The sequence below is a fragment of the Haematobia irritans genome, chromosome 1, assembly GCF_050003625.1.
Source record: "Haematobia irritans isolate KBUSLIRL chromosome 1, ASM5000362v1, whole genome shotgun sequence".
NCBI classification, from domain to species: Eukaryota; Metazoa; Arthropoda; class Insecta; order Diptera; family Muscidae; genus Haematobia; species Haematobia irritans.
The window spans coordinates 186,902,262-186,916,420 of NC_134397.1; the positions used below are offsets into that span (position 1 = coordinate 186,902,262).

At 29.6% G+C, this 14,159-nt stretch overlaps 1 protein-coding gene across 12 annotated transcripts in view; it reads left to right on the forward strand.

Moving 5' to 3' along the window:
- Positions 1 to 14,159, forward strand: part of scrib (scribble planar cell polarity protein) — a 712,308-nt gene that overhangs the window by 351,963 nt on the left and 346,186 nt on the right. For all 12 annotated transcript variants that reach the window (XM_075292328.1, XM_075292330.1, XM_075292336.1 and 9 more), the window contains 2 exons: positions 669 to 855; positions 942 to 1,486. In XM_075292328.1, coding sequence (XP_075148443.1) covers positions 669 to 855; positions 942 to 1,486 — 732 coding nt within the window. The remainder of the gene's footprint in view (positions 1 to 668; positions 856 to 941; positions 1,487 to 14,159) is intronic.

Here is a 14,159-nt window from a genome sequence, read left to right on the forward strand (position 1 = left end):
GTATCAGGCTCACTTAGACTATTCAGTCCATAGTGATACCACATTGGTGAACTTCTCTCTTATCACTGAGTGCTGCCCGATTTCATGTTAAGCTCAATGACAAGGGACCCCCTTTTTATAGCCGAGTCCGAACGCCGTTCCACATTGCAGTGAAACCACTTAGAGAAGCTTTACTAAGGTAGGATAATCCACCGCTGAAAAACTTTTTGGTGTTCGGTCGAAGCAGGAAATCGAACCCACCACCTTGTGTTTGCAAAGCGGGCGGACTAACCATTGCACTACGGTGGCTTCCCTTCATACCCCTATCATATCCCTATCCTATTCCTATCCTATCCCTATACCATCCCTATCATATCCCTATTCTATTCCTATCCTATCCTGTCCCTATCCTATCCCTATGTTATTTCTATGGTTTACCTTCAGATTTCTTATCAAATAACGGATCGGACTCGGCTCAAAGTAGTTAGCCGTGGTATACTCGAAATTAACCGTCATTGATATATGGTCATTAGGACCAGGAATTGATGTTACCTTAGGACCAGCAACTGATGTTAAAATTCCTATCATACCAAAAATTGGAACCTGTTTTTGATATTTGATTTGATTTCTATTTGCTACTCGCAATAAATTTCACATTTGGATTTTAACAATTTTCTCCTTCATCATAGATTAATGGCAATGACATGACAAATGCCCAACATGATGCAGCTGTCCAATGTCTGACACAACCGCAACGTTTTGTACGTTTGGTATTGCAGAGAGAATATCGAGGACCATTGGAACCCCCACTAAGTCCACATAGTCCAGCTGTATTGAATGCCCTAAGTCCGGCAGGTTATTTAAGTAATCGTCCGGGTAAGTTGAAATTGTGACAGTCTAAAATATACACAAACTATGTACAAATTTGCACACACATTTTTTCAATCTCTCGTATGTTGTAGGTAATTTTAAACGTTCCATAGGTGACATGATTGACGAGCAACACCAACAACATCATCAACAGCAACTTCATACACAATATCAAACTCAACCCATAGCCTATGATGCCAATAAGAATATAGCATCTTCCATCATACAAAATACAACAACGACAGGAGCTCCCACAGCGTCTGTCAGTCCTAATATAGTGCCTGCAACAAAAGCCAATGGTTTTGCTAATGCCACAGTACATCATCAGCAAACGACACCTAAACTTCAGGAACAACAACAACAACAGCTTCATCAGCAACCACAGCAAATTGACAAAATTACCGGCCTACCTGTACCAGCACCCAGACGTTCCAATTCCATACCATTGGGCGATGGTCCGGATGTAACAGCAACAACTCAGTCATCATCATCATCAACAGCAACAGCCCCATCATCAACAGCTTTGGTAACATCAGCCATACCACCAACATCGACCAATCAAAATGGCAACATACCTCATGGATCTGCAACAGCAACTAGTGCTTCGAGTGCTACCTCAGATTCATCTGAAACCCAGGTAGGTTTGAGTAGAGGAAACAAGGTTTGTTGTGTTTGTCTTTGTCTATGTCCTTTTAATCTTTGTTGGCCTTTAATTTTAAGTTTTCGAAAAAAAGCAAAACAAAACAAAAACCTGCACGCATTCTATTTCATCTCTTATGTTGTTGTTGTTGTTTATATTGTTGGTGCCATTACCGCAGTGGTCAAATTCCTAGCATCGGTGTAAAGCCACCCACGAATTTCGCCTATCACAAATTCGATGAATTTAAATTTAAGATACACATGCAAAGGATGTGGTATGGAATCAAACTGAAAATCACATTAAATCGCCCAATACATTAAATGCTTTTAGAGAGTTGTTGCCATTATGAAAATTGTAAATTGTGTATCGCTTCATAAGTTCAAACATACATTTTATTTGATAAAAGGTGATTTTTTTTAAATTATTAATGCAAACATAGAATATTTCAATTGTTTTTGCACTATGACTATGAGCAAAATTATATGAAGTAACCTTAGAAGGGTCTATTGTTAATATCCCACAATTATCCAATATTTTTCTTAATCATCCCTAAAGTATGCAAAGTTTTTTTTTATACCCTGCGCCACACTGGGGAACAGGGTATTATAATATAGTGCATATGTGTGCAACACCCTGAAAGAGACGAGATAGACATGTGGTGTCTTTGGCCATATTGTTCAGTGCCGGCTCCTGAGTCGATCTAGCCATGCCCGTCTCTCTGTCCCTCTGTATGTGGACACATTTTTGTAATCAAAGTCTAGGTAGCAATTTTAGTCCAATCGACTTTAAATTTGGCACAAGTATGTATTTTGGGTCAGAATAGAACCCTATTGATTTTGGAAGAAATCGTTTCAGTTTTAGATATATCTCCCATATATATCTTTCGCCCGGTATCTACTAATATGGCCCCAGAAGCCAGAATTTCAGCCTGATTTACTTTAAATTTTGCAATTGATTGTGTCGTAGAGTGTGCCGAATTTGATTGAAATCTGTTCAGATTTAGAATAGCTCCCATATATATCTCGCCCGATATGCACTTATATGTCCCCAGAAGCCAGAGTTTTGTCCTAATTTGCTTTAGGTTTTGCACAGGGAGTAGAATTACTATTGTAGCTATGCATGCCAAATTTGGTTGAAATCACTTCAGATTTATATATAGCTCCCATATATGTTAGCTGTCGACCGATAAATCATAAATACACTTTTGCGAAGTTGCCTAAAAATTGCTTCAGATTTAAATGTTTCCCAAATTTGTTTACTAACATTGTGTTCCACCCCAGGCGATTAGCCGACTGAAATTTTAAGGCTACAAATTTTTTAGAAGTCTAACAAATTTTGTCCAGATTGAGTCAGATTTAAATGTATGCATAGGGGAACAAAAACCTTTATTTATGTGCCATACAAATTTGACGAATTTGATATGGTATCAAAAATGTGGATCTATAATATAGTGCAGGGTATAGACTTTCCTTACTTGTTCTTTTTATATCCTAAAAGTAGATTGACGCATAAACTGCTTAGAATAACAAATTAAGCCTTTGCACTTAGCACTTTAATGATAGAGGTGCCTCCTACTTATAGCCAGACTGTATTGTCATGGAATGAGTCAATATGCATTAGAGTAGGGAGCCCTTTGGTGCAATGCAGGATTGCCATTTTGGTCCGATCAGACCAAAATTGGTCCAAAAAATTATTAATTTTTAAATTTGGTCCAATGGTCGGACCAAATAGAATTTGGCTGCTTTTGGTCCATTTTCGTCAAAAAAAAATTTTTTTCTTTAAAATAAAATTTTGCCAAAATTTTCTGTAGAAATAAAATTTTGGTAAAATTTTCTGTAGAAAAAAATTTTACAAAATTTCCTACAGTAATGAAATTTTCACAAAATTTTTTATAGAAATGAAATGTTGACAAAATTTTGACGACATTTTCCAAAGAAATAAAATTGTGACAAAATTTTCTATAAAAATAAATTTAAACAAAATCTTCTATAGAAATAAAATTTTGATAAAATTTTCTATAGAAATAAATTTAAACAAAATCTTCTATAGAAATAAAATTTTGATAAAATTTTCTATAGAAATAACATTTTGACAAAATTTTCTATAGAAATAAAATTTTGAAAAAATTTCCTACAGAAATGAAATTTAGACAAAATTTCGACGACATATTCTATAGAAATAAAATTGTGACAAAATTTTCTATAGGAATAAAATTTTGACAATATATTCTATAGAAATAACATTTTGGCAAAACGTTCTATAGAAATAAAATTGTGACAAAATTTTCTATAGAAATAATATTTAGCCAAAATCTTCTATAGCAATAAAATTTTAATAAAATTTTCTATAGAAATAAAATTTTGACAAAATCTTCTATAGAAATAAAATTTTGACAAAATCTTCTATAGAAATAAAATTTTTACAAAATTTTCTATAGAAACAAAATTTTGACAAAATTTTCTATAGAAATAAAATTTTGACAAAATTTTCTATGGAAATAAAATTTTGAAAATATTTTGTATAGAAATAAAATTTTGACTATGTTTTCTATAGAAATAAAATTTTCGCAAAATTTGTTATAGAAATAAAATTTTGACAAAAATTTCTATAGTAAAAAAATTTTAACAAAATTTTCTATCGAAGTAAAATTTTGCCAAATTTTGTACAGAAATAAAGATAAAAATCTTTTGTATAGATACAAAATTAAGCAAAAATTTTGTATAGGAAGAAAGTTGTGTAAAAATCTTATGTAGATATAATACTTTGCGATAAATTCCTATAGAAATACAAGTTTTACAAATTATGTATAGAAATAAAATTATGACACAATTTTCTGTAGAAATAAAAGTTTGACAGCATTTTCTATAGAATAAAATTTTAACAAATTGTTCTATAGAAATAACATTTTGACAAAATTTTCTATGGAAATAAAATTTTGACAAAATTTTCTATGGAAATAAAATTTTGACAAAATTTTCTATAGAAATAAAATTTTGCAAAAATTGTCTATAGAAAAAAAAATTGACAAAATTTTCTATAGAAATAAAATTTTAACAAAATTTTCTATAGAAATAAGATTTTAACAAATTTTTCTATAGAAATAAAATTTTGACAAAATTTTCTATAGAAATAAAATTTTGATAAAAATTTCTATAGTAATAAAATGTTAACATTTTCTATCGAAGTAAATTTTTGCCAAATTGTGTACAGAAATAAAGATAAAAAACTTTTGTATAGATACAAAATTAAGCACAAATTTTGTATAGGAAGAAAATTTTGTAAAAATCTTATGTAGATATAATACTGATTTTGGAAGAAATCGATCTATACACAGAAAAAAATATCACCAGAATATTTCCAATTAAAAAGTTAATTGAAGTTGAATGTTTTTTCAATTAATAAATTAATTGATACAATTAACTTTTTAATCAACATAAAAACATTAGGTTAATTAATTCAATGATTGAAAATTTTAAAATTTTTAATTAAAAAATTAATTGATAGAATTAACTTTTTAATCAAATTCAGAAGACTAAGTCAGTTAAAAAAAGTGATGAACATTTCTTAATCAAAATAAAAACTCTAAGCCAATTCAGAAAGTAGTTGAAAATAGTTACCTTTTTAAATAAAAAATTAATTGAAGTTTGCATTCAAAATCAATTAAATTTTTAATTGAATCAATTAAAAAATTAATTGAAAATTGCTAATGACATCAACTAATTTTTTAATCAAGGATTTTTTTCTATGCCCAATTAAAACTGTGATTGATACTATCATTTTCGTGATTGAAGACATTTCAATTAAAAAATTAATTGGATCAATTAATTTCGTGATTGAATCAGAAAAATATTTTTTTGTGTGTACTAAAGGCTGTGGAAAGGTTCATTCGCCCGAACCGAAACATGTACAGTCCAGGCGTGTATAGATTTGTATCTGGCGTTTTCTTCTCAATGGCTCTATTAACCATGTTCCTTAATCTATATCTGTCCATAAAGCTCGAAAAATAATTGTATAATTAGATATAATACTTTTCAATAAATTTCTTTGAAATACAAGTTTGACAAATTTTGTAAAGAAATAAAATTATGACAAACTTTTCTATAGAAATAAAATTGTGGCAAAATTTTCTATAAAAAAAAAAATTCACAAAATTTCCTACCGTAATGAAATTTTGACAAAATTTCCTATAGTAATGAAATTTTGATACAATTTTCTATAGAAATAAAATTTTGACAAAATTTTCTTAGAAATAAAATTTGACAAAATCTTCTATAGAAATAAAATTTTGACAAAATTTTCTATTGAAATAAAATTTTGACAAAATTTTCTATTGAAATAAAATTTTGACAAAATTTTCTATGGAAATAAAATTTTGACAAAATCTTCTATGGAAATAAAATGTTGACAAAAATTTCTATAGTAATAAAATTTTAACAAATTTTTTTATATAAATAAAAATTTGACAAAATTTTCTATCGAAGTAAAATTTTTAGAAAAATTTTAACTTTTATATTATATTAATTTAATTTTGAAAAATTGTCCGCTGCCACGAATTTTGGTCCAATTTTGGAAAAATTTTGGTCCAAAATAAAAATTCATTGTGGTAACGCAATGATAAGCATGCCCTCCTTGCATAAACAAGGTCATGGGTTCGATTCCTGCTTCGACCAAACACCATAAAGTTTTTCAGCGGTGGATTATCCCACCTTAGTAATGTTGGTGACATTTCTAAGGGTTTCAAAGCTTCTCTAAGTGGTTTCAGTGCAATGTGGAACGCCGTTCGGGCTCGGCTATAAAAAGTAGGTCCCTTGCCATTGAGCTTAACATGGAATCGGGCTGCGCTCAGTGATAAGAGAGAAGTTCACCAATGTGGTATCACAATGGACTGAATAGTCTAAGTGAGCCTGATACATAACCATTACTGAGAGAATATAAACCACCACGAACGCATTTGGAGGTTTGACTAACACTGGGATTATACCTAATACTATTTCTTTTCGGGACCAACATTATCGAGCCATTACAATAGAAAACAATTTAATTAAAATAAGTTTTCTATAAAAATGTCCACATTATCCCGAAAGTATGCAATGTTTTTCAGTGTTATCTCCAAAGTAACCTGTCTTTCTTTTATATATCTTTCAATGTGGTTCAGATTATTTCCACTATGCTACCAAAGTTATATGAGATGACTCTAAAATAGGCAATGTATATATTTGTTGTTAATATCCTAAAAATATGTAATGGTTTTCATAATTATCCTTGAGGTATGTAAAGTGTTTTTTCATAATCCTAAATGAAAACATACATAGACTATCAACTACACCACAGATAGCACCCTTTTCATTTATACATTATTTTTGTTTTTTTTGTAATATCCTAAAACTATGCAATATGTTTCATAATTATCCCCAAAGTATGCAGAAATTTGTTCATGAAGCATTACTGAAAGAATATAAACAACCACTGAATATCTTACTTTGTTGTTTGACTGAAACTAAGATTGTAGCAATCACCCTTAAAACTAGAAAAACTTTATTTGTTAAAATAGCGTTTCTAAAAACTCCTAGCGTTTCTAAAAAAATCCCAAAAACACTCAATGTTTTTGAGAATTATTTCGATATTATGCTGCCTTACTTTCATAGATATCAGACTTTTTACCTTTGAATTATTTTGTTGGTTATATCCTAAAACTATGCTCGTAAGGTCGCCCATTCCTCCACCATGGATTGCATAGAAACTTCTACTGAAGACTGTCATCCACAATCGAATTACTTGGGTTGCGGTAACACTTGCCGATGGCAAGGTATCTTAAAACTTCCTAACACCGTAATATATACCACATAGTCCATACGTGGTATATATTAAATTAAAAAAAAGCCGATTAAATACGTATATAATTAAGTTTAAAGTTTCTATAGAACTAAAATTTTGACAACATTTTGTATAGAAGTAGAATTTGGAAAAAAATTTCTATAGAAATAAAATTTTAACAAAATTTTCTATATTTAGAAATAAAATTTTGACAACATTTTCTATAGAAATAAAATTTTGAGAATATTTTCTATAAAAATTAAATTTTGGTAGATTATTTTTGGCTCGAGTGGCAACTGTTTTTGTGTGATTGGGGAACGGCTATATACAACTATAGACCGATATGGACCAATTTTGGCATGGTCATTAGCGGCCTTATACTAGCACCACGTTGCAAATTTCAGCCGGATCTGATGATATTTGCTCCTCCAAGAGGCTCCGGTGATCAAATCTGGGGAACGGTTTATATGTGGGCTATATATAATTATGGACCGATATGGAACAATTCTTGCGTGTTTGTTAGAGACCACATTCGGACACCACGTTCCAAATTTCAACCGAATCGGATGAATTTTGGTCCTCCAAGAGGCTCCGGAGGACAAATCTGGGAATCGATTTATATGGGGGCTATATATAATTATGGACCGATATGGACCAATTCTTGCATGGTTGTTAGAGACCATATACTAACACCATGTAGCAAATTTCAACCGGATCGGATGAATTTTGCTCCTCTAAGAGGCTTCGGAGGTCAAAACTGGGGATCGGTTTATATGGGGGCTATATATAATTGTGGACCGATGTGGACCAAAGAAAAGCACATTTTTTTTTTGTCAAAATTCGTTTCTATTATTCAACATAGTTCCCTTCAAGAGCGATACAACGATTATAACGACCTTCCAATTTTTTGATACCATTTTGGTAGTACTCCTTCGGTTTTGCCTCAAAATAGGCATCAGTTTCGGCGATCACCTCTTCATTGCAGCCAAATTTTTTCCCTGCGAGCATCCTTTTGAGGTCTGAGAACAAGAAAAAGTCGCTGGGGACCAGATGTGGAGAATACGGTGCGTGGGGAAGCAATTCGAAGCCCAATTCATGAATTTTTGCCATCGTTCTCAATGACTTGTGGCACGGTGCGTTGTCTTGGTGGAACAACACTTTTTTCATCTTCATACGGGGCTGTTTTGCCGCGATTTCGACCTTCAAACGCTCCAATAAAGCCATATAATAGTCACTGTTGATGGTGTTTTCCTTCTCAAGATAATCGATAAAAATTATTCCATGTGCATCCCAAAAAACCGAGATTATTTCTTCGCCAGCGGACTTTTGAGTCTTTCCACGCTTCGGAGACGGTTCGCCGGTCGATTGGACTCAGGAGTGTAGTGGTGGAGCCATGTTTCACCCATTGTCACATATCGACGGAAAAACTCGGGTGTATTACGAGTTAACAGCTGCAAACACCGCTCAGAATCATCAACACGTTGTTGTTTTTGGTCAAATGTGAGCTCGCGCGGCACCCATTTTGCACAGAGCTTCCGCATATCCAAATATTGATGAATGATATGACCAACACGTTCCTTTGATATCTTTAAGGCCTCTGCTATCTCGATCAACTTCATTTTACGGTCATTCAAAATAATTTTGCGGATTTTTTGATGTTTTCGTCGGTAACCACCTCTTTCGGGCGTCCACAGCGTTCACCGTCCTCCGTGCTCATTTTACCACGCTTGAATTTGCCATACCAATCAATTATTGTTGATTTCCCTGGGGCAGAGTCCGGAAACTCATTATCAAGCCAAGTTTTTGCTTCCACCGTATTTTTTCCCTTCAGAAAACAGTATCATTTGAAGGTTGGTACTATATAAAAATAATATGCATTTAATACTAGCGACGCCATCTATGTGTCAGCCAACCTGTTAGATCTTTCGCCCGATATCTACTAATATGGCCCCAGAAGCCAGAATTTCAGCCCGATTTACTTTAAAGTTTGCGCAAGGAGTGCAAGTGATAGTGTCGTAGAGTGTGCCGAATTAGATTGAAATCAGTTCAGATTTAGATATAGCTCCCATATATATCTCGCCCGATATGCACTTATATGTCCCCAGAAGCCAGAGTTTTGTCCTAATTTGCTTTAGGTTTTGCACAGAGAGTAGAACGGCGTTCCACATTCCAGTGAAACCTCTTAGAGAAGCTTTGAAACCCTCAGAAATGTCACCAGCATTACTGAGGTGGGATAGTCCACCGCTGAAAAACTTGTTGGTGTTCGGTCGAAGCAGGAATCGAACCCACGACCTTGTGTATGCAAGGCGGGCATGCTAACCAATGCACCAAGGTGGAAGGTTGGTACTATATACAAATAATATGCATTTAATACTAGCGACGCCATCTATGTGCCAGACCGTGGACTTATCAGCCAACCTGTTATATATCTTTTGTAATAATAAAATTAGATTTTACATAAATTACGCATTTTATGAAAACCGGTATAACCGTGTGTGCTGTTTATTTATTTCAAAAAATTTCGTCCACCGGTTTTGGACTTTCAAAAAACCCGGTTTTTTTATCACTCTAGATATAATTCAAATAAAATGTATGTTTGATTGAAAATATGAATATAATTTAAAAATTCTAATAACATTGAGTAGCTATGAAAACATGACATTTGTCTAACCAACTAAGAGCAATGACAAAACTTTCAAACGGAAAAACAACAATAACTGTTTGTTACACACAACCATGAGTACAATTTCCATTTTTACTTGCAAAATATCCTATGTGCTATGACAAAATTAAAGCTTTTCAGCAGAAAAGCAATGCAATTTCAGAGCATGTATCTACACTGAAATATAAATCGCAAAACTTTAAAATTTTGAATTAAATTCAATAAATTAAATATTTCGAACAAAGAATTTAAAAATTAAAAAAAAATATAAGAGGGTGCTACAAACGTTTATTTTCATTATGAATTATTGTCATTTTGGTTTTTTCTGTATTTGCCAAACATTTTTCTATGTGTAAAGAAATTTTGATTATAATAACTGTTCCAAATTCCCAGGCTTGTATGTTACTGTAGCGTGGGTGGCTTTTTCGTTATTTGTGAGAGTATCACATGTGTGTCCTTTAACAACATGTCCTTTGTCCAGTGGGTTGAGATTTTCTTCAACAACAACTCATTCGTTCATACGTTTGTTTGTTTGTGTTTCTGGTTTGGATGATATGTGCCCCCTCCCACTATGACCAACCATTTGCATGTGTTTGTTATTACTTTGTGTGTGACTGGTATGTGTGTGCCCTTATATGTTTGTTTGTTTATGTATATCCTTTTTCATTTTTATAATAACATCCGGTTGCCACAATTATTTAAATTAAATATTTTTCTTTTTGCATTTAAATAATAGCACATGTTGAGTACGAAACAAATGTCATGTACTCTATGGGTGTGAGAGAGAGAGAGAGCTCACTGTTACACATATGCATATGTGTAACAGTGAGCATTGTTACAACTCGTTTGTTTAATTGACAATTTGTACATCATGCATAATACAGATAGACAAATGAACATACATACACAAACAATACTAATAATAATTATAATAATTGCAATGACAGCTTTGCGTGTATGTGTCTGCGTGTCTTTAATATAATTTTAATACTTAATAAACCTATTGATGTCTGATATTAAACAATTTTAATACAAAAATATTACACTTTTTAATACTATTTGTGTTTTGGTTTTATATCCAGATTTTAATTTAATTTAATTTTCTTTATTTTTTCGAATGACTCATTCCCAGAATAATTATTTTAAGTGAACATTTATATTTTTATTTCATTTTATATTATTTACTAAATTACTACGGTGACATGATGAGTGATGTACAACGTTTAGTTGGAGATTTAGCGATAGACTTTTAGCAAAGCGTAAATTATGTTTTGATATTAAATGTGCACAATTAGCCCATTGTAAGCTATGGAATATTCTCTAAAGTGTTCCAGCCCAATATATAGAGCAGAGAATGTAGTTGAGCCAATTTTGTCGGCGGCGGCTGACACTATATTTTTCCTCCTGTGGCGTTGGCATCGGTCAATAATCCATTAAAATATTAAACTAAAAGATATCGAAATGATATGAGATAAATCGTACAACTTATCTTAAAACAAATTTAGGTTGTATTCATATCAATTGTTTATGATTTTTCCAAAATTATTAATTGTCAACTATTTTGTCAAAATTTTATTTCTACAGAAAATTTTGTCAACATTTTATTTCTATAAAAATTTTTCTAAAAATTTTACTTCTATCGAAAATTTTGTAAAAATTTTATTTCTATAGAAATTGTTGCAAAATGTTATTTCTTTAGAAAATTTATGCAAAATTTTACTTCTATAGAAAATTTTGTCAACATTTTATTTCTCTAGAAAATTTTGTAAAAATTTTATTTCTATAGAAAATTGTGTCAAAATTTTATTTCTAAAGGAAATTTTGCCAAAATTTAATTTCTAAAGAAAATGTTGTCAAAATTTAATTCTAAAGAAAATGTTGTCAAAATTTTATTTCTAAAGGAAATGTTGTCAAAATTTTATTTCTATAAAAAATTTTGTCAAAATATTATTCTATAGAAAAATTTGTCAAACTTTTATTTCTATAGAAAAATTTGTCAAAATTTTATTTCTATAGAAAATTTTGTCAAAATTTTATTTCTGTAGAAAATTTTGTGAAAATTTTATTTCTGTAGAAAATTTTGTCAAAATTTTATTTCTCTATAATATTTTGTCAAAGTTTTATTTTTATAGACAACTTTGTCAACATTTTATTTCTAGAGACAATTTTGTGAAACACTATAAAAAAACTAAGATTTTATTTTGTTTTACTACAACATGAAGCCTTACAAACTCTACAAATAATTTTATTTCTATCGAAAATTTTGTAAAAATTTAATTTCTATAGAAAATTTTTGCAAAATTTTATTTCTATAAAAATGTTTGTCAAAATTTTATTTCTATAAAAAATTTTGTCAACATTTTATTGCTACAGAAAATTTTGTCAAAATTTTATCTCTATAGAAAATTTTGTCAAAATTTTATTTCTATAGAAAATTTTGTCAAAATTTTATTTCTATAGAAAATTTTGTCAAAATTTTATTTCTATAGAAAACTTTTGTAAAATTTTATATCTATAGAAAATTTTTGTCAAAATTTTATTTCTATAGACAATTTTGTCAAAATTTTATTTCTCTGTAAAATTTTATTTCTATCGAAAATTTTTTCAAAATTTTATTTCTATCGAAAATTTTTGCAAAATTTTATTTCTATAGAAAATTTTAGCAAAATTTTATTTCTTTAGAAAATTTTGTCAAAATTTTATTTCTATAGAAATTTTTTTAAACATTTTATTTCAATGGAAAATTTTAGCAAAATTTTATTTCTATAGAAAATTTTTGCAAAATTTTAGTTCTATAGAAAATTTTGTCAAAATTTCATTTCTACAGAAAATTGTATCAACATTTTATTTCTATAGAAAAATTTTGTCAACATTTTATTTCTATAGAAAATTTTTGCAAAAAATTAATGCACAGCTATTTCGGAATTACCACCTTCCTCATCAGCATCCTCTACTTGCATAAACTCGGGTAACTCACTCAACCCAAAGTGGATTACACTTGAACCTCCCGAAAAAAGGTTTTTGATAGTCGGCGTTGCTTAACAAAGTTGCAAGCATTTTCTTTTCCGTTTTGTAAAATTTTTATTTCTATATTTTTGAAAATTTTATTTCTATAGAAAATGTTGTCTAAATGTTATTTCTATAGAAAATTTTTGAAAATTTTATTCCTATAGACAATCCTGTCAAAACTTTATTTCGCTATAAAATTTTGTACATTTTTTTAAGGAAAATTCCTATAGACAATCCTGTCAAAACTTTATTTCGCTATAAAATTTTGTACATTTTTTTAAGGAAAATTTTGCCAAAATTTTATTTCTATAGAAAATTTTGTCAAAATTTTATTTCTATAGAAAATTTTAGCGAAATTTTATTTCTATAGAAAATTTTTGCAAAATTTTATTTCTATAGAAAATTTTAGCAAAATTTTATTTCTATAGAAAATTTCCTCAAAATTTTATTTCAATAGCAAATTTTGTAAACATTTTATTTCTACAGTAAATTTTGTCCAAATTTTATTTCTATAGAAAATTTTGTCAAAATTTTATTTCTATAGACATTTTGGTCAACATTTCATTTCGATAGAAAATGTTATCAAAATTTTATTTCTATAGAAATTTTGTCAAAATTTTATTTCTATAGAAATTTTGTCAAAATTTTATTTCTATAGAAAATTTTTGCAAAATTTTATTTCTGTAGAAAATTTTTGCAAAAGTATATTTTTATAGAAAATGTTATTGTTGTTTTTGATTTCAGCGCTAAACCATGCATTGACTAAACTACAAGTGTAGCTTACCTTTACTCTAATAGTTTTGTCAAAATTTTATTTCTATAGAAAATGTGTGCAATTTTTTTTTCGATAAAAAATTTTTGCAAAATTTTATTTCGATAGAAAATTTAATAATTCCAATAAAGCCTATGTGTGTAATTATTATAATTAATTTAATTTCTATAAAAAATTTTCTCAAAATTTTATTTCTATGGAAGATTTTGTCAAAATGTTATTTCTATAGAAAATTTTGTCAACATTTTATTTCTATAGAAAATTTTGTTAAAATTTTATTTTGATAGAAAATTATTTAAAAATTTTATTTCTATAGAAAATTTTGTCAACATTTTATTTTGATAGAAAATGTTTTCAACATTTTATTTTAATAGAAAATGTTTTCAACATTTTATTTCTATAGAAAATTTTGT